The sequence below is a fragment of the Hippocampus guttulatus genome, chromosome 1, assembly GCF_054856545.1.
Source record: "Hippocampus guttulatus isolate MCC_2025c chromosome 1, RoL_Hgut_1.0, whole genome shotgun sequence".
Taxonomy (NCBI): Eukaryota; Metazoa; Chordata; class Actinopteri; order Syngnathiformes; family Syngnathidae; genus Hippocampus; species Hippocampus guttulatus.
Window position 1 is genome coordinate 726,428 of NC_141261.1, and position 21,297 is coordinate 747,724.

Sequence of the window (21,297 nt, forward strand, 5' to 3'; positions counted from 1 at the left end):
CTTTACGCACCTGCAAAAGAGCTCTTTCACAAACTGGTCCTTGCCAATGAACGCTGTGGTGCACTGGATCTGACTGGCAATCTGGCCCATTTGATTGTTGCAGTGGTCCATGATGGAGCTCAGCTTGTTGCTCGTCTCAGATTGATTCTGCGCCTCCAGACTGTCATTTTTCTTCTTCTCCTTCTTCTTGTCCAACTTTGTGTGTTTGCCTCCGAGCACCGATCCGATCTTCATCTCTTTCTTCTCCTCTTTTCCTTTGGGTACGTCTGCTTTCTTTCCAGTCAGAGCTGGAAGTTTGCTCTTCCGGAAGCCAAACCAGTTTGCCAGTGAGGGGCCAGTCTTTTGTTTGGCCTCACTCGCAGCGACCTTTTCTTGTTCTTGACATTTTTGCAGATTTTCTTCGATTCCCATCATGACCTTCTCTTCAATAGTGCAGGCTGATGGGCTGACTTTTTTGTCCTCTATGTCTGCGGGTTTGTTCGGGGAGTCTGTCTGGGTTTTTACTCCTGTATTCAATTCGTCCTCATTGGGGGTGGACGCTTTTCCTCCTGTTTCATTTTCTGAACCACAAGGACAGGAGGCGGGAGGTTGAACATGCGAGGCGAGTTTTGCAGGCAGACAGATGTTATTTATTCTATTTTTTTCACTGATAGGCAAACCGCACGTCTCCCTGTAAGAGGGCGACGTGACTGTCTGCCCCTTCACTGTGCCTTGAGATTCATCACCTTTGGATATTAACTTAGAGGTTCTCTCAGTTTGTACATTTTGGTTGTTGGGTGTTGCCCTGGGAGAATAGGTTGGACTCTCGGCCGACACAACGCTGGGTACTTCCAAGGAGGTTTGTCTGGACAGAGAGTTTCCCCTCTCTGTTGAGTTGGTGATGATCTGAGTTCTGACTTTCCCTGGCACCTCCAGAACATTAATGTTGGGTTTCTCAATGTAGTTGGTACTGAAGCTCTGGCTCCGAGCTTTGGCCCCGTTCATTCCCAAGGCTGGCTTTAGGTGGGATTTGGTGGTAATGGATATGGATCGAGAGAAAAGTTGACTGCTCCTCTTCCCTTTATTGCAGACATCCCCCTCCTCTGGTGTCAGAACAGGACTTAACTCCTCTTCCAGTAACCTACAGTGAGCCAAACCTTTCACCTCTGTAACAGACATCTTGGTGGGTGGATCAATACTGTATACAGGCTGCCAGCTGTCACACTTGCCAGAGGTGTTTGAAGTCACGGTCTCCTTGGAAACTAAGTTGATATGATCTTTCTCTTGCTTGTCTGGCAAAGAGGGACTATTTTTATGGCTTGGGGGAGATTTTAAAAATGCTTTGAATCCCATCGAGATGCGAGTCTTTTGACTCTTCTCTGATGAGTTAGGGGAGGTCACGACTGAGCTTGGCGGGCTGACAGCATTTTTAAAGTTTTCAGTTTTCACCGTTGGTGCTTCCTGAAGTGAAACTGGTAAACTAACTGAGGACTTCTGCACAGACCCGTGGTCATATTCATAGGTGGACCCTCCCTTATTTTCAAATGAGCTGTGAAGAGAGGACCCTCTGATGGCATTATAGGGAGGGGGGACATTCTTTGAGCTTTTAGGTGCATTTTCATTATCCAAGTCAAAGCCTGAGTTGGTGGAGGGGAGGTAGTCTTTTGAGGTGTTTCGCCTTGAAGTGCCTAAAATAGGTGTCATGCCAGAGGACTTTTGAAGGTGCTGACTGGTTTTGTCAACCAGTTTCTGAGGTGCAAGTGCAGTCCCATAGCCGGCATCCATGTCTATGTCTTTTTCATTAATGGGTAGTGTAGCTTGCATATTTGGTTGGACAGAGGTGTAGTAACTTGGGGGAGGGCCCCTCACAGTGGTAGTTGTGGATGGCTGAGCTACCCCTGTTTTGTGTGCTTGAGGTGACCCTTCATAATTTGGTTTGATCAGTAAGGAGGTGGTGCGACCAGGGGGAGGGGGTGGTGAAGGGGACCTGAGCTTGTTTTTCATGCTTTCACAGTGTTTGTCTCTGGTCGGCTGTTCAGAATTGTCACCATACTCTAGGTGTCTCCTTGAGAGTTTAGGGGAACTAGGGGAAGAGCCTTTACTCCATTCAGACCTATTAGGAAGCTTGGAGTTTACCACCTTTGAGCTCGGGGTGCTCTTGATGAATCTGGGCATTTTAGTTACTGGGGGTGGGGGTGTTTTCTCCTGACTAGGAGTTCCTGAGTTTCCACTGTTTGGCTCAGTGGTAGTACCCTTTGACAATCTGATCGGAGATGCAGAAGGTTTATAACAACCTCGTAGTTTTGAGCCACTAGACAGATGACTAGTAGAATCATTCAGCGGTGGGATTGAATGTCCTTTATTAGCTCGGCTGCCAGGTGGTTTGATTAGCTTCTTCTGTGGAGTAAGCTGCATTGACAACCGATTAGCATTGCCCCCCCTACTATTGTTTGTTTTGCTGGTCCTGAGCTGATATTCCGATGGCTTCTCTGGACAATCCAGGACTGTGTAATTTCCTGTAGGTGTTGATTTCTGCCTCGCTGGCCTCTCTTGAGGGTCTAATTCATTGCACGTAGCCTCTACTTTGCTAGCTGGTATAGCAACTGTGAGATCAGAACCTTTGGTAAGCTTCTGAGGGCTTAATTCTATTGGCTCCCCTTGAGCATCAAATACCGCCAAGATGCTCTCCTCGGATAGATAATTATTTGCTGCTTGAGTTGCCTCGACAGGTTCAGGTCTCCCATCTGCAGACTGGGTTCGTACTTGGTCCGTTTGCAAGCGCTGTGGCATGAACGGCATGAAAGCATTCCGTGATATCCTCTCTGCTTGCTCTTTTTGTTGGGTTAAGGGCACCGGCAAATCCCTAGAATCACATTTGAGTTCTTCTAGATCGTCCATATCTGAGAAGCAGTTGGAGCCTTCTGGATCTGAAGGGGTAACATGCAGCACTGACACTCTTGTGAATGCTGATGGCCGTCCACTCTCAGTGAGACAACTGCCGATGGAACTCGGGAGTTTCTCAGGATGCTCTTTTGGGTCAAATTCAGTGGGGGGCTTTGCCACCACAAGGCCTGAGCTATTGTCATCCACACCACCGCTGTCTTGTATCCCCTCCCAGCTACACAGTGTATCAGAGATGCTGTGCGAGAGCCTCTTGCCGTAGAACAAGCTGTCCTTGTTGGGGATGTCAGCTGCATGGCCAGATTGCAAAAGCTCATCATCTGCATCATCAGAATCATACAAAAACTTTTTCCCGACAAGAACTGGTGCTCTTCCAACATGGGTGGGCTTAGACACACCTTTACTGCTACTCTTGATACCAAGTGAGTAAATGCCCTCGTTGGAATTCATACAGTCTTTGTAGCCTGACTTGGAGACCTTGGATGAAGACGAGGACCTGTGCTTCCTCCTCTGCAATTTTCTCAGCCCCTCTAATATGTTGGTCTCCTTGCGCCGAGTGGGCATCTGTTCCTCCAGTGAGGCACTGATGTTACTTGGGGCAGACGAACCCAAATTTAGCCTCTTTTCCCAGGTGAGAGATGAATGCTGAGAGTGGGTCAAACAAAAGAAGATTAAAATCCTCTTCAAACACGCCTTTGGATATATGAAGAAAATGATTCTTACCGCTTTCCCGCAGGAGCGGCCGTCGTTCCAGGTGTAGGAGCCGCTAGAGAGTTCGCTGCATGCGCTTGACAGGGACAGTTCACTGCTGCTACAGCTGCTGCGTGGGTACACTGGCATAGGCGCTGTCAGACTCAGCTGGCTCAGACACTTGGTGATGGGCAAACCTGACATTCCATTAAACTGTATCTCCTGTGAAATATTCAAATGAAGACATAAGATTGTGAGATTTTGAAAAATGAACAAACAGCTTTGCTGGACAAAAAGATTGTTGTTGTTGCTCTGAAAAAGATAATAAAGAAAATAGGCCTATCTTATCCATGTATAGTTATTAAAAGCATGGAATTCTGCATGTTTAGATAACATGAGGAAAATGACCCCTTTTGGGGCAATGTTATTGCATAGGCAACTCAGATTCTCGCCTTACTGCATAATATATAAGGTGACCAATGCAGAACATTGTCCCATAAAGCAATTTTTAATGACAACCATCTCGATCGATGACTTTCCGGTAACACGACAAGTACGTATTCTTCTTAGTTAAGTGATATCACCAGCCATTTCTGGGTAGGGGTCAGGCTTTTAGATAGTAAGGTCTGTATTTTAATATCATGTAATGATTTCTTCAGTAGATTCAGGACACAGTTGCAACACTAGCACCGCAAAGAGAAAAGCCGCTGGCCATTAAGCTTACAGTTAAAGGAGAATCTGTGTTCCTGGACAGTAAGAAAGCCTTGCTTTTCTCGGGCTCCTGGAGCAAGTCAGCCGCCGACAGATCCATGATCCGTGACTGGAGTTTCTGGAATGCAAAAGGTGCAAACACTTGACATCTGGGATCCCGGGGAATTAAAAGGAGTCTTGCTGTGAATTTGTGCAGCACACAGCACAATATGGAGGTTTAAATTGAATGCGTTCAAAGTCATCATGCAGAATGTTGACACAATTTCTTGAAAAAGGTCCTTTAGATCCTCTCTAATGGTTCCATGCGCAGGCTGGATTCCAACTCACAGACATTTACATCATCAGTTGGAATAAAACATAAGTGAACAAGAAATAATTGCATCAGGGAATAAGGGACCCCTTTTAATATTTCCCCCCAATTCATTTGCTTGAGTGGGAAGAAGACAAAACCAAATACAGCTCCACGTATTAATCTTACAGTTTAATTAGCTAGCCTTTCCCGTGAGCAAATTAACTTTATTTGAATCTCCTACCATTGAGTGCAGTATAATACGTTTGTATGTGCATCCTATAGAAACAATGTCAATCAATGGCAGGGCTTCATCAACCAGCTGTGACTGCAATACAAAAAACAAAAACATGAAACAAAACAAAACAAAAATGTGTCTTTACTTATGCCACGAATACTTTTGAACTGAAACCCTAATTGAGACACCAGTTGTTTCTCATGAGCAAAGCTGACTAACTGCCTGCGGCCGAAGCAGAAAACATTTCTCAAACTAGAGAGCTCAGTTACAGTACTGCTGTTGCTTATCCTTTTAATGCCATTTGTGTGGTTTCCATTTCTTAAATGTGTGTGCGTGTGATATAATTTAGCCAACTTTCATTTTTTAAAAAAAGGTTTAATATCAATGTCAAAGTGATGCAGCCTTCCTGGGACATGAGATGGGAGTGGCTGAAGTGTCACAGGGGTCCATATCTTATCGTAAAGTATAGAATTTCACCTCCTCAGCATCCTCATTAAGCATTCAGTCAATAGTGTCGCTGGGTCAAGGAGGGAGAAGGCTCGGCCAAAAATGTCGAATGGATGGCAGGTCTGCATGGATTTCTTTTTTCTTTGTAGGGTTCAAGGCCATAACCAAAGTTGAATACACGGCGAAACATTTGCAATCCTGCACTTAAAAAAAAAAAAAAGTAGATACTGTACATATATTGCCGATAACTAGCAGTTGATGCGTGTTCTAAGATCGGGACGATAAATGTTTGGAGAAAAAGAAAAACACCCACTCAACACAAAACGCTCACCTGTATGACTCAAATGCCTTAATGTCCCCTCTGCAGAGCGAGATAAATAAAAAAAGAGAAACTCATGACGCTATAGTGCATCCGCATATGTGGTCCTATTCCTTTGCTATTCAAGCTTTCTTTGTGGCAGTGGCAAGCAGCAGATGCCGAAGGTGCAAGGTCAGCGAGGAGGTCACGCTCTGTCCTTGAAGCCCTGAAATAGTGCAGCGTTTATCCCAAGTCGTGGGACACTTCATTGCCAATTGCCTGCCATATTTGATAAGCAGCATTTCTAACCGAGCGCAACATTTTTCCAAAGACCGTGCGGCACAAATATGCAATATAAAGCAGAGACGATGAAGGTGCGCGGGCGGTGACGGGCGCCATCAAATTCAGGATGACGTTTTATCAGGGAAGCTCAAGAAGCCCATGGGGAACAAGAGAGCATTTTAATTACTGATAAGCAAAAGCTTCAGACCAGGACTGCAAAATACAGTAGCACACAATTAAATCTCTGACCACTTGAAGCTACTAAGTTATTTTGACTCAATAAGAACAATCAGGTAGTGCTACAATTTAGATTCATTTATGACCTTCATCTTCATTACACTCCTCAACTCTACAAGTACAACTTACAGGATGGACTTATTCGATTGAGCAGTTTGTCTCATCTATTATTATAGCTAGAAGATGACCTTTCAATTCAAGTCAACTACATTTATACAGCACCTATTCAGAACAAAATGTGTCTCACGGTGCTTTACATACAGTAGTGTGAAAAAATATTTGCCCTTTTCCTGATTTTTGTGTTATTATTTTGTATATTCATCACACGCAAAGGTTTCAGTTCATCAAACCGATCTTTTTATGAATGTCACACAGAGACAACCCAAGGAAATAAAAAATTCAGTTTCTAAATGACAATTTAATTTATTAAGGCACAAATAAAAAAAAGAAAACCTCTCAAAACCTACCTCTCCCTATGTGAAAAAGTAATTGAACCTACTAATGGGTTGTGCCACCCTTGGCAGCAATAACTGAAATCATTTTGCGATAATTGGTGATGAGTTGTTCTCATCGCTGTAGAGGAATTTTGGCCCACTCTTCTTCACAGAATTGCTTCTACTATGCCATATTGGAGGGTTTTCAAGCATGAACTACCCGTTTAAGGTCACACCACAGAATCTCAATTGGATTTTTTACAGGTCCAGACTGTAACTTTTAACCTTTCTGTTTTCTTTTTTTAAAGCCATTCAGAGGTGGACTTGCTGGTGTGTTTCGGATTGTTGTCCTGCTGCATGATCAAAGAGCACTTGCGTTTGAGGGCGCAAACTGATGGTTGAACATTCTACTTGAGGATTTTCTGGTAGACAGCAGAATTCATCAAGGTAAATGAAATCATCTTTTAGAATGTGCATTTTATATTTCCTTGAGTAGTCTCTGTGCCATATTAAAATTGGTTTGATAAACTGAAAACTTTATGTGTGATATATATACTGTATGCAAAGAACACAGAATTCAGGAAGGGGCAAATACTCTTCTACGGGTCTGTATGCAAGATGTCGACAACCACACCTCTCACACTTTAGGAGATCAACATCTCACTGAAAAAAAATAGCGCATTTTGGTTGCACATGATTAAAATGGATTTGGACATGTTTATTTTGAGGGAAAATGTTGGAAAATGACACTGATTAACAACATTTTAATCATGTGCAACCGATGTACATGTTCAAATTAAGTAAATCAAAAGGATCTTTTTTTTCCAGTGCTGAGCCTCATGAAAGAGGGAGAGAGAGCGGGGGGGGGGGGGGGGCTTAAGGATAAGGAACCAGTGTGTATAAAAAGTATAATGGTGATTTCTAGTAATAAGGTTTTACTAGATTCATTGTTTGATTATAGTCGAAGCGAAAGTCTAGACATTTTAAGTTGTGGAAGCACTTTGGGGGAGGGGGATTAGCGGGACAGAGGGGTGATTCTGGAAAGCACAGGCATTTACTATTGCTGGGGAATGAGAGTGAGGGCTCTCCACAATGCCATTCTTAATGATGGCTACAGGTTTTCAATGATTTATATTTTTCTCACAATAGCAACTCTGAAATAATTAGCAATGTCTCTGCTTTGCATAACAATTCTGTATCTTTTTTTTTAATTCAGCAAGCCAGTCAGTTTTCTCCTTCCCTGTAAACGTCTTCATAATTTGTTTCGTGTAAAGTGTTGTTGCTGAACCACAAGAACCAAAAAAAAGACATTATGCCTGATCATTTCCTAGTCATGTTGAGACAGCATGCAAAACTTGAGTTTTTCTGGACATATTTTTTCTTTAATTGAGATGAAGCTCAAATAAAATGCACACTGTCACACGCTTTATAATTTTTTTTTGCTCTTTTTTTTCAAATAACATGGTGTGAATGCTGGACTCCGAGTACCTACCCAATTAAAAGCCGGGAGCTATTTTAGTTTCTTGACTTAGCCCACGGGGAATAAAAATGCATTTTGACATAAGTTCGAATGGATGTCAGCGTAGACAAATATAGATGTGGTCTTAGCATGGGAGAAGGGAGAGCTCATAATTGATGTACCGCCTATCCAGAAAAATGTGATTCCGTGCGGTTCATTCTCATACCCAGTCATTTGCTGACGATGACAAAAAAAAAATTGAAGACGTAAAATCTATAATCTCACGACTGCTTTGTAGCTCAAGCATCTTGGAATGTGAGAAAATCACTGCGGCGATGAGCTCCAATTGCAGGTCACCTCAGTGACATCATTACTGTAGTATCCATTTGAAGCCTTTGACACCTTTCAGATTGACAACACAGCCACTCCAATTTTGTTTCACTAAACTGTCTCTTTGGTCTCCTCCTCTCTCCCTGTGGCAGTAGGACTCACTGATAGCTTCATTTTCAACTCACCGCTCTTCCCTTCTTATCTCCCCTGGCTCTCCCTTTATGCCTGTGCACCCTCTCTGTTCTATTTAGCTCATTTTTTTCAGCACTGACAGTCCTGTCCTTCTTTTTTTTCTTAGCAGCCTGTTGTTTTCATATTGACAGCATCGAGCCCTGTGGCCTGAGCGCTGACCTTCTGCACCTGCAATATTATACCATCACTAAAAACAGAAGGGTAGGTCTGTCTCATTTTTTTCTCTTTCAGTGTGGTGCTTTGCAGTAAAGTACTTGCTTTCAGGTAGCCCTGCAATGATCGGAGGCAATTTTCGGCCAATCTAAACCCACATTTCTTTAGAAGGCAGTGCAAAATGCAAAGTCATATGAAGATAAAACAATCAGCACTTTGCACCATTTTCCCCCCCCATCAAATTCTCTCATTATCAGATGAGACCAATCAGAACAAATCAAGTGGAAAATAACTTCAGTTTAGAATAAGTACTTTGCCGTTCGGCTCACGCGTCCTACCTGCAGGAGCAGCTCCGAGGTGGGCTTGATACGCTGCTGGAACAGAACCCCAAGTGCCCGATTCTGCTGTTCCAGGTCAAAAACTCGAGTGCGCAGCTTGAGACATTCTTCTCTCAGGTCCTAGAGGCAACAAAGAGCCAGAAGATGAAACAATACGAACGTGAACAATCGGCTTATGCTGGGGAAATAGGAGACAAACCTTCTGCGTGACAAGTGCCTGCACAACCTGATTGGCGACCTGGAAAGGACACAGACAAGACCGAGGTCAATCATAAATGGGGACATGTGATGGAAAATGGACTTCTTGCTTTTATACAAATTGTCTCCTTGGCACCTGCATTCGTCAAGTGTGAACTGATGAAACCGAGTCAGTCTTTTGTGAGCTACCAACAGTCATTACACAATTGTGCCGGTGACCAAGCCTTGTTAATTTTGATGGACTGAGATGTAATAATGTGGTTAATTTACATAATACTGCCCCCACGAGAAGTTAATGTTCCCACGACTTGGCAGGTAGGCTAGATGAAGGTCTACCATGAGCCACTCACTATATGGAAACACTAGCATGTCAAAGCCAAAAGGTAAGCAGAGCTGCAGTGTAAGCACCGATTAGCTTTAGCTCACAGCGCAATGAGCAGCACATACTCAAATATTCGGGAAGGTTGACGACTTGGGCATGGGGGGTATTTGTGTTTGCCGATGTGCATGTGTTTGCTGCAAGTATCACGTGGATGGATCCCCAGGCTAATTGACAAGTGTTGGCGGTTTGGTGATGATGGGTTGCCTCCACGAGTGAAAATGCAAAGAATGCCGTTTCTTTATTATCATGGTTGCTCACTTTCCTTCTTTATTCAGACTCTGAGCTACTTGAGAACAAGTAGCAACTTGCCTGGTTGCAACACCTTGGCTACCCCTCCAGTAATAATGGTAACGAAAGCTGAATTCTGCATTTGCTCAGCAAGACAACTGTGTAAAAAAACGGAGGATTGAAGCCACTAAAAAAAAAAAAAAAACGCATGCTTTTTGCATGATGCTAACCGGTAAAAATGGAGCAACCGGATCGCATCGAATCCACAAAGCACGCGCAGACAGTGAGATGCGTCATGAACCGAGATACCGAGCAGAAAACGTCTCAGTGCGCCGGAAGTATTTGCGCGTATTGAAACGAGGTAACATGCATGTATTTTGCTGAGAAATTGCCCACCGCTATGCAAATGAGCCTTGTTGAAAAACAATGTCTAATTCACTGTGACGCCAGCGCTAATAGCCATATGCAGTGTTAGTGACGCAAATAACACCTATAAAAAGCTGGTGTAAACTTGCCGCTCCTCTGTGGAAGCCTCTTTTTTGAGGGGACGCATTACGACCCTCCACATCTGAGCAACGTGAGGCAACGCTGCACGTAAAGTCATTCTGAATTACGTGTCGCCCGACTACTTAGTCATCAAGTTCGGCTATCAGTTTTACCTAACATTTACATTCATCCAGCCATTCATTTTCTGATCTGCTTATCTTCACAAGGGTCGCGGGGCGTGTTGGAGCCTATCCCGGCTGTCTTCGGGCAGTAGGCGAGCGACACCTTGAATTGGTTGCCTGCAGCATTTATATTTATGTTGACACGTTTTATCAAATACAACAAACACAATTTTATTACAACAGAGACAAATCTAAAAGTCTGTCAATATGATGAATAAAAAAAACTGACTTATGATTCCTGTTAAATCTGATTAATTATAGTTATTCGTTTTTCCATGCCCTCATGTTGCTACAGTTTCATCTGGTGCTCGTGCGAATATGAATTGTAATTGCTTTAAAAGCCTCGAGTTAAACTTCCAACCAGCGGGCCAGACTACTGTACCGTCAGACCAGAGCGGAGAGGTGCGAGTGGCCTAAGTGCTGTTGTGCCTGGCCGATGTCTTTACTCTGACCACAGTGTCAATAGAGAAGCGGTTCGCATTACTGCTTATCGATCCCTCATTAAGTCCACGTTGGCTCCGGGGTATTCATATGTATTGCACGAGGAAAGGTGAGAGTTAAAATGGCGAGATGATCCTCCGCGTCTGATTGTGCTCGACTATTGTTTGCCCACATGCTCAACAAGCCCACGTAAACAATGATCTTCTTTAATCAGCCACTTTCAACTCCAATCTCATCCACCCTCCAACAGATGCTGATGCTGCCTCCTTGCATCCCCTCTCCTTCTTCGGACTATGCACTCCCACTCACAGTGATTCAGCAAGCTGCTCCACTGACATCCTTCCCCGTTGTGACTCCCTGAGCAGCACTCAGCTCAAAAACAACCGCAAGGCAAAGATAATTGTGCTGTATCAAAGCCAACTAACAGCTTTACAGACGTTTTATTGAGCACAGACGGCATGTGAGTTGACCTCAGGTTGAAGCTGCCTAGTACAAAAGGGGTGACCTAACCACGCCCCAGGGGCCACTTGCAGCCATTTTTTTAGTGGCCTGCAGCAAATACAAAAAAAAATAACCTTTGACACGCTCTGCGGTGCACTTTTTTGTAAGGGTTGTGTGTTGGGGAGGGAGCGGGGGGTCACCCAAATACTCCATTGATGTGACACCTTTAACGATTCCAAATGGCATTACTATAAAGCTTTTCTATAGATGCAAAGATGAATATATATATACAGTATAATGGTGAATAACGATAATTTTGTTTCGGAAGAAGTAATGCTTGACGTCACTTTCTGCCCTTTGTCAAGGTCAGATTGGTGAACATATCACATGATGGATCCTCAATCAATGGCTGGTTACTACAGATTTTGTTTTGTTTCTGAATGTGGCGATGGGATTCGGCTGCTTCTCAGTGCAGGGGAGGCTGAATTCGTGTGGGAGGCCACCCAGAAATCCTGACTTAAACTACAGTATTTGCCTTATCATCTCGAACAGAAAGCTGCGACGCAGCAGTTGTTCAAAATATGATGGTTTGATTTTAGCGTGTTCAATAAATTCAAAGTGGCGTTTGCGTCATTCGGTTGTTCAGTATGCGCCCCTCGTGGGAACAACTTTGGACTCTCCTGTCGTAGAACATGCGCTGACCACTCACCTCATCCAGACAGCGTTCGTACTGCTCCCTCTGGCTTTCGTTCTCCAACGCCAAGACGGAGTTCCTCTCCTGGAGAGAGCACGTTCCGTTCAGACGGTGCTTTCATAGTCGGCATTGTCAATGTGATGCAACAACAACGACAGTAAAGGAGGCGGATATAACGGTCATGTTTGGCTTTAGAAAGGTCAACAGAGCGTCAGCACGGCCAATAAAATCCTCCAAGGTACCAGAGAGGAAAAGGTCAAGGGGATGCAAGTCATGATGCTGAACTTTGGGGTCCAGATCTAATAGGAATAGCTCCCCTCACTTGCCGAGGGTCCAGTCACAGCACTATTGATCTCTGGGAGTTTCCAATTTGTCAGAGGCCGGCATCGTATTAGGAGCTGTCAGGCAGCCTGGCGCCACTCACTCTCTGCCCTTTCGGAGGAACTCGCCATTCCTCCTAGGAACGCGTGAGATGTAATTATAGCCCCCAACATGGGGGAAGAAGCTAAATTAAATCCCCAAAGCTTAAGAGAAGAATGCAAATGTAATGAGGAACAAGCGATTCTCTCAAGGAATGCTTCAACCCCCGCTTCTTCAAGCAGGTCTTGGAGGCAAGCTGGTACATGGAGAGAACTGCGGCACATTATCGTGGTAACTGTATTAACTCATTCTTTCAGCCATATCACTCACTCTAAATAACATACTTCACTGAAATTGTTTCTTGCTCGAGAGATGGATCATAAACTAGGGTGACTGTACAATTTTTGCTTTGCTTTTCAACATTTCTGTGTACCTAATAAAGTCACTGGTAAGTGTACTGGCACCTGTTGCTTGGCATATGCAAGCTTTGTAACACACTATCATCACAATTTCAGCATCCCCATATGCACGTGTAGTATATAATATTCATGTACTGACACCCAGGTGCTCTTCTTCTGTACAGTGTGTGTGTGTGTGTGTATATATATATACTGTATACATACATACGTATATATATTTTTTTTCATGGATTTTTGATTTGTCTACTTTGCTGCGGTAAAACCTGAATTTCCCCAATCCAGGATTAACAGTACTGTATTATGCTGCATGTAAAGGGTAGATATCAAAATATTAAATACTCTGCTGCAAGGGTAACGACTGACATGAACACTCATTGCAAGGCCTCTTAACCATTCAGCATTGCTGCCTGAAAATAATAAATTGTCGCACACCAGATAATTGTATGATTAAGGACATGGAGCTCTAGAAAAATCTCGAGAGACCAAAAAATACACTGGACTGTGTTTCGCATTTTGAACATTTTTCATCTTCTGAAAATAACTGGTCTCAATGACAATCAGCGTCGTTGGAATTTGGAATATACTGTATGTTGTCCATATTTTGTAGACTGAAACAACAAATGTTCATTTTAGACAAACATCCATCCATCCATCCATTTTCCGAACCGCTTGATCCTCACTAGGGTCGCGGGGGATGCTGGAGCCTATCCCAGCCGTCTTCGGGCAGTAGGCGGGGGACACCCTGAATCGGTTGCCAGCCAATCGCAGGGCACACAGAGACGAACGGCCATCCACGCCCGCACTCACACCTAGGGACAATTTAGAGCGTCCAATCAACCTGCCATGCATGTTTTTGGAATGTGGGAGGAAACCGGAGCACCCGGAGAACATGCAAACTCCACACAGGGAGGCCGGAGCTGGAATCGAACCCGGTACCTCTGCACTGTGAAGCCGACGTGCTAACCACTGGACTACCGGGCCGCCCTTAGACAAACATATCACTGTAAATAGCCAATCAGATCCGATAGATTGCTACTTTTGCATTTGTCTCTTTCTACAACTGGAAATTAGGACAGTGCATTTCAGAACAGAAGCATGCCCCAGCGCAGCGGAGCAATACAATATGTAGACTCATAGTGAAATTATGGGATGGATTTAAAATTGTGTTACTTTCTCACTTTTATTAATCATCTGCTTTAACTGAAGTTTGTCTATTTTCGGAGTTTCGTATTTAAGAGGCTTCCGGAAGAACAGACTCCAACAATAATCAGTGGATAGGCGAGCGATGTATAGCATCTGCCTTGCTCCTGCTGCTCCAGCAAGTGGTGCATCCATCACACGGTCTATCTAGTGTGGCGGGATTAAATGGCACCCATCTTGTGATAAAAGCATTTCAAATGTAATGCTGAGGTAATGCTCTCCGTCAAATGTGAAGGATGACTTAGGGAGCGTCAAGAAATGATCCGCGTCTGAATAATTATCTTTGGTGTTGTTGTGAAACTCCAGGATGGCGGTCTTAGGTTTGTTGACAATCAAGCATGGAAGAAGGAAGGTGTGCGGGGCGGCGAGTAGTTGAGAAAAAGCTGTTCAACGGAGAAATTACCTCCAGGGTCTTCAGGCGTTCTAACAGAAGCTTGGTTCTGTCATCGTTATCGTCTGTTTGGCTGGCGTCGGTGTGCGGCCGCATCCCAGACTCGGACTCCATCTGAGTCGTCGGCAGGGGGCTGCTCTCTTCCGGGCAATCATACTGCTTTGGCGCTTCCTCTGAGAATTTCTCCTGAGGCACAAACAAAGAGGGCAGGTTAGAGGGGGTATAGTGAGACGGGCTGGGGATGGGTGGTGGCTATTGGCAAGAAGACGCCGCAGCAGATGGGCTGTGAAGAAAAAAAAGAAGGATGACTAGCTTTTGTAAAGGGGAGTATAGGAAGCCGAGGAAAGGCAGAAATCACAGAAGGAGGAGGAAGTGAAACGCAAGATGAAAGCAGAGAGAAAGTGGGGAGCGGATCAAATGGGCAGATGGGCCGACCGGGAGGCAGTTTCAACTAAATGTCCCGTAATCCCTAATCATGTTTCTCTTGTTTTCCAAATTGTAGCGGCGACCTTCGTCGTTGCTCTCGTTTGGCCCTCCTGCATCTCTCTGCCAGTTATCTTTCGAGGAGATTGACGTCTTCCCAACATCCCATAATTAACTACTGGTAATAATAAGCCTCTAATTAGGCACTTCCTAACTGGCACAGAACCGCACAAAGAAAATCAGATGGACAATCTGTCTGGTCCCCCCACCCCCCCCCCCCCCAAAATCTCAAGAAGAGTGGTAAACAAGTCTTCTTCATTCAAAATTGGCGATAAGAGGTTGACCAATTTTCACAGCCTTTACTGGCCTCGAGACAGAGCTCATGAGCCGGGACATTGCCGTGTCTGTTTGTCAATTTTGCAGATTCTCGCAATTGCATCATTCGTGTTAACATCAAGTCTCACAAATTCAAATTCACAAAATGGCAATCGTATCCCAGAGAAGGAGATATGGATGGATAGATCTATCTATCTATCCATTTGTCTATAAATCAGAAAATGTAACACAGTATAAATCCCTTTTGTCTCCAACTTATTTCAATTCTTCGAAACTTCAGAGGCTTTCAATCATAAACCGCTACTTCTTAAAATTGCGTTTGAGGCGATGCTTTATTGTGGCGGCCGGCCTCCTTGCGCCGGTTTGCAGAGCCTGCTCATCAGGCATTGTTAAAAGCCCCAGTAATAGCGTCCGCAGAGAGACGGGCGAGCGCACTGTCCTGCGCGTTGCCCTTTCAAGTTATTGGGTTTGTCTGCTGAATACACAGAAAGCGGTTGCGTAGGGCAGGCTGGCAGTGCCTTATTCAGCAACTGGGAATCGCCTGATACCCCTCCTCTTTGTTCTTGTCCACAAAATCCACAGGCGACTGATCACAAGCGCAAAGGAAACCTTTGTAAAATGTCACTCAATTAAAACATTTCAATGATCCCTTCTCGTCAGACTCTACTTCTCATCCTCAATTATTAATTTCATCTGTCATGCCAAATCCTCTCCACCTCCGACGTCTTTTGAGTTCTTTTGTTGCGCGTGTTACTGAAAAGCTTTTGCACCTCAGGCTAACTAGCAAACTATCAGTCAAACTAGCTGCTAATCCTCACTGGAGCACATTAGCAATGACATTTAGCCCCGTTCTTCTGCCCTCTTCATAACTCAATGGCAATGCACAACAATGAAAGAAAACACCCTTTGGGATGATCGGATGACCTTTTCTTACAATCCCTTGATCACGGTTAGAGCATTTAAATCTTGGAATAATTAATTTGGTTGGTGCAATGAAGTATGTTGTTTTTACACCGTTTAAACACTGCATCGGGATGCAAAAGTAATGGGGTTTTTTTTCAATCTAGTCACACACATTTTCATTTTGGTAGGCAACATAACGGCAGACAAACAAGGGAGATGTAGAAAAATTGTCAAATGTGACTCGAAAGGTGATCATGTGAATGTGACTTATTCCTTCCATTTCCAGCGATTTCTGGTACATAACAAGGTCAGCCATCATTGCCTTCCTCCTTTTTTCTTGTTAAACTGAAAAATACAACCACGGTACCCATTCTCATCAATTTAGATCCATCTATTTACTTTTAGGACGATTACCCAGAAATGAAGATATTCATCTTAATTGTATGAATGCATTGTTTACTTCGAAGGCCTTCGTGACGTCCGCGGTGTCTGTCGTCGTCTGCTCCGCGACCCCTTGATTCTGCAGCAGTGAGCGCACCGTCTCTTCCATCCTGCACACACAAGACATGACCTCAGTGGCTGAACCGTCCCACAATCGCCCTTCAATGGTTTTCACAGTATTTTTGTATCCACTTTTGTATACAAACGGGACCTCGGATTAACGAGTGACTGCCACATTTTGCTTGCAAACGAGCAGTTGCATGGGTGAATAAAAGTGCAATCACAGCAGCAACCGCCAACCGAGTGACTTTGACCTTGAGGGCTCCGTCTCCTCAAAACAATCAACCGCCAAACATGCAGGCTGCATGCAGAGCAGGCATCCAAGAGAAGGCTAGATTGCCCCCTATATTTGCATCAGATCTCCCTTGAGCTTCAGGTTGAACTTTTGTCCCTCCACGCATTCGGCTTCTATTGAGCAACATAAGCGATCCTGGTTGACACCACGGAAGTCTTTGTTTACAACCGTTACTGGTTGGCGGATGCAGAAACATGAAAAATAGCTTATGACATTTTTTTTTTTTTTTTTTTTGTGAAAATGAAATGGAAAAAAAATTAAATTGGATCATTTCACACAGCACACCTCGTATCTGTCATGGCACGCTAATGTGTCTGAGCATATGAATCACACATGAAGGTGGCTTCCACATGAGACAGTTTGCCTATTGAAGAATTTATACCCAAGGCGGGGCGTATTTTGTCACATCCAAACTGTTGCTAGTTAGCTGATCTGCCGTGCTACTTGTGATGAGAACATGCGGAGAAGGTTTGCCTTGCCATCTGTCCAGGCTGTGCTGCAAAAAGCCACTTGTAATCAGGCGGCGAGTGAATGTGCAAACTGTCGGCGGGGCGGACTGCTCTAGTGAGAGCACTCTCAAATGGCCTAAAGCACAGTGAGGATGATGATGATGAAGAAGAAGATGATGATGATGATGATGATGATATGACATTGGCGACTTGCTGCCATTGAGATGCGGAGATGTGGAGATGCATGCACAGTTTGGGATGAAACAAATACACTTTGAATCTGAAATCCATCGCTTACAATTCAGACTGTGTTTGTAATCCAGAACAGATGGCATCATTTCAATTTCAAATTGATCAGCATGCATGCGGACGTGGCAATTCAGCCGTGAGTATGACAACGTGATGCTAATTTCTCAGTGATTAACCATTCTATGCATTATAAAACAATAATAAAGAAAATAATAATAATTTCAAAAATGACTTTGGACAGACTAGGGAATTAAAGGGAACATGTGTGCCGGCTCCATGCGCTTTCCCTACATAGGCAGTATAATGCTGGCAAGAAAGCCAAGCATCACAAATCGTGCGGCATTGTGGGAAGGAAAGGGAGGCAATTGACAAGGAGAAAGAAAAAAAAATCAACTAACCCCCAAAATATGTAGTACAGTAGGAGGTACTGAGTAATCATATTATTTGAAAAAGAAATTAAGTTTCAGAGTTGCAAGAAACGATTTGACGGCGTTGTTTGCTGTGTTTTTCTTTTCTCAGTTCCTTTGACCAGATCACTGATCACGATGCCCACCAAATATCTGCAACACCGCAAGAAGAAAACACTTGAAGAGTTCTCAGGCGGAAAAGGACAAACGGGGCATGGAGGGAAGCAAAAGTAAGTCGTGACTCACTTGACCCATCGGAGCTTGCGCTGAATTTAAAAAATGCCAACAGTCTCGGAAATGCAATTAGGAGGGCAATCAATTTACAGCCGGAGGTCTGTCAACTTTCGATTCTCTCTCTCTCACAAACACACACGCGCGCACACGACACACACGCTCACCCACCCACTCACACACACACGCACACAAAACACATGCAGACACGTTCACACGAGTTGCCAATTTCATGAGCGGAGGAGCAAGGTGATCAGGACACACTAGACAGAGGGTATCGCGTCACAAATTATCTTCTCACATCATGTTGGACTTTGCTTGGTGCATACTCATTTTAAAACATCGCAACAGATTGTGTGTGCTTTTTTTTCTAATTGAATGGAGTATTTGTGGTTATCGTATGCCATGGGAAATATGTACTGTATACTAAAAGGAAATCCTGAATATGTATTTTCCGTCGGGGAATGTTTCATCTCGTAACGAGGTAATTTACAAATTTACCAATTTATAAGAAGCGAAAATTTTTGGGGGGGACATACAGTATACGGGCAGAAACGCTGACCCTCGTTTGTTTTATTTGCTTATCTTTTATTAAAATTGAACAAAGTATCACAATTGCACTGCAAGATCTGAGTCAACACTTGAATGTGAGAATAACACTGATTTATTTTTGTTGTTGTTGAATGTCCTCCATTTTTTTTTGTCAAATGGTTGTACGAAATAAAATCATATGGATCAAAATAAATTTATAGACTATACATCAAATTTTAAAATGTATCTGGATTCAGATGATTTTATTTGGTGCATCCACTTGATGATCAGAATCAGAATCAGAATCAGAATCATCTTTATTGGCCAAGTATGTAGAACACACAAGGAATTTGTCTCCGGTATAACACGCTGTAAATGATGATGTAAAACATATTAATCTCAACATGCCGTTTTTTTTTCAGGGAATTCTTTCTGTTGTATAAGTAACCTTGTACTTTGATCGGGCAGAATATATTATCCAACAAAACGATCCGGGTCCCTCTCCTATTTTCTTTTTTTTACCTTGAAGCTTGTGCAAAATAAGCAAGCTGCACTCACCTTGGAAAATTATTTGTAAGTGCCTCTTTCTTTTCTACTGTTTTTTGTTGATATAATAGTTGGTCATATGTGTTTGTATGTATTATTTTTTTGTGGACTACCAAATTGCGTATGTGTATTAAAGGCTCAGAGGCATTGACATTCATTCAGATAAATATCCCTCTACGGTACAAAGTTCATCGCCAAGCATTGTTTTGTATTTTGGAACGATATTCACTTCTGTCTTTTTAAATGGCAAGGAATCAAAGCATACCTGTGCTCATGCGGGGGCATAAAGTTGAACGGCTTCAGTGACAGAGTCCCACACATACGTGAGAGAAATGCATTTCAATTCTCACCTGAGATTGACTCCGTTTTGAACACCGTCATCCTGAACGTGGCACAGAGCTCCACATGTAGAGGCCGTGGCGCACTCAAAAATGGGGGATTTGAGGCCCAAAAAAGGCAACGCCGTCATCAAGTCAATCGGAGTGTTCAAGGGTAAAGCCACATTCCACGTGGTCAGTCCATGTTTCTGAGCCAGCCTGAAACAGATCCTCTACTGGTTACGTCTACGCTGTGTCATTATCCCGCGGCGGCCTTGTCCACTGATGTGGCCAAGACATTCCCGTATGGGCCATGTTACTAAGTCCTCTCCCGCTGGGATGCAAACCGACTGTTAGTCTTGGATCATATAGGAAACAAGGAGAAGCTTGGTGGCATGAACGCTTGACGTGGCTTATGCTCTCTCATCAGTCTGTGTTTGTCAGTGTGTGCGTTGTGACTCTTTAATGGGAAATAAGAGGCTTTGTTTTCACTAAAGTCAACACTTTCTGTGCACGCTGACATGCCAGGACTGACTCTCAACACGCCATCATAGTGCGTTGTCTACTTTTCACCAAATGCTCCGCTTTTGTTTTGAACACATCACCTACAGTACATCTGTAAGAACTCCATCGATATATCGTGTTTATTATCTTGTACTTTTTATAAGCTGAACACAATTGTCCACTGAAAAATGGGGGCCCGAGATTCTGTGAGAATAGAGAGGGGGTCAGAGCTTTTCTTTGCCCTACTCAACAGGTCACACTTTCACCTTATCGCCGCTGTCAGACACTCAAGTTGACCGAGGCCGCTAATCAGATTTGACAAAAGAACAATTGCGAAAACCCCAAAGCTGCTGAAGCGATAGGACAAACAATCACCTGCTTGTGCGTCAGAACTGAGGCCATCGGGGGTCAATTTGCAGTTTGCGTGCGACAATCGCCTTACGTGGCCGGAGAAAACCCAAGCAAAATTGTGCGCTTTGGCTCAAGAATATTCCATTCTTCTTTGCGCTCCTCGTGTGAGGAAAACCGACGATTGCCTGGCTTAGCCTGACGCTAAGCTACTCTGATCCTCTCGGAACTGTTATGCAGAAAACATGCAAGGAGACCCTTTCTAAGATATGGCCTAATTTGTTGGGGCGCCCTAACTCAGAGACTCTTTTAATCCACTTTCCAGAACCATGCATGGATGTCACAAAAGCTTAACCGCTACCAAGTTTCGACATTTGACCACCTTTAGTCTACTTCCTTTCGACGAATGAGGATAGAATCGAATCGACTGCACGATGCCAAGTCTGCATGGCCAGCATCCCGACAAACAGATACAGCGCGAGCCACACGAAGGGTCTTTCTCCGGCCTCCCGGACCCATTTGGAAGAATTTAAAGTGCTCCACGTGTTCACCTCTGGCCAAATGAATCAGACAACGCCGAGGCAGACATTGGTGGTCGACAAAATCATGGCTGAAGACATTTACCCAAGAGAATCGCATGCATGTGTGAGATGCTAACGGAAGGCCTCCCAGTGTGAAACCTTAGTCATGAGGGCAGGACAGACTCTGCAATAAATCTACACCGAGAACAAATAACGATTCCAGACAGAGCATCGCTCACAACAAATATCCAGATTCGGTTCAAGTTCAGTAGATGCACCGTACGGACACCTCATCATTACTGTAACAGAAGAATTTCAACATGATTTGGGAGTATG

At 43.9% G+C, this 21,297-nt stretch overlaps 1 protein-coding gene across 5 annotated transcripts in view; it reads right to left on the reverse strand.

Annotated features, from left to right (window-relative positions):
• The window catches only part of LOC147209930 (nck-associated protein 5-like), an 80,878-nt gene that overhangs the window by 8,631 nt on the left and 50,950 nt on the right, over nucleotides 1-21,297 (reverse strand). For all 5 annotated transcript variants that reach the window (XR_015101641.1, XM_086117960.1, XM_086118040.1 and 2 more), the window contains 8 exons: nucleotides 16,523-16,613; nucleotides 14,413-14,586; nucleotides 12,046-12,114; nucleotides 9,178-9,216; nucleotides 8,979-9,098; nucleotides 4,295-4,399; nucleotides 3,604-3,792; nucleotides 11-3,525 (listed from right to left, as the gene is read on the reverse strand). Coding sequence is in view for 4 of the 5 variants with exons in the window: in XM_086117960.1 (XP_085974086.1) it covers nucleotides 11-3,525; nucleotides 3,604-3,792; nucleotides 4,295-4,399; nucleotides 8,979-9,098; nucleotides 9,178-9,216; nucleotides 12,046-12,114; nucleotides 14,413-14,586; nucleotides 16,523-16,613 (4,302 nt within the window). In the remaining variant the exon portion in view is untranslated. The remainder of the gene's footprint in view (nucleotides 1-10; nucleotides 3,526-3,603; nucleotides 3,793-4,294; nucleotides 4,400-8,978; nucleotides 9,099-9,177; nucleotides 9,217-12,045; nucleotides 12,115-14,412; nucleotides 14,587-16,522; nucleotides 16,614-21,297) is intronic.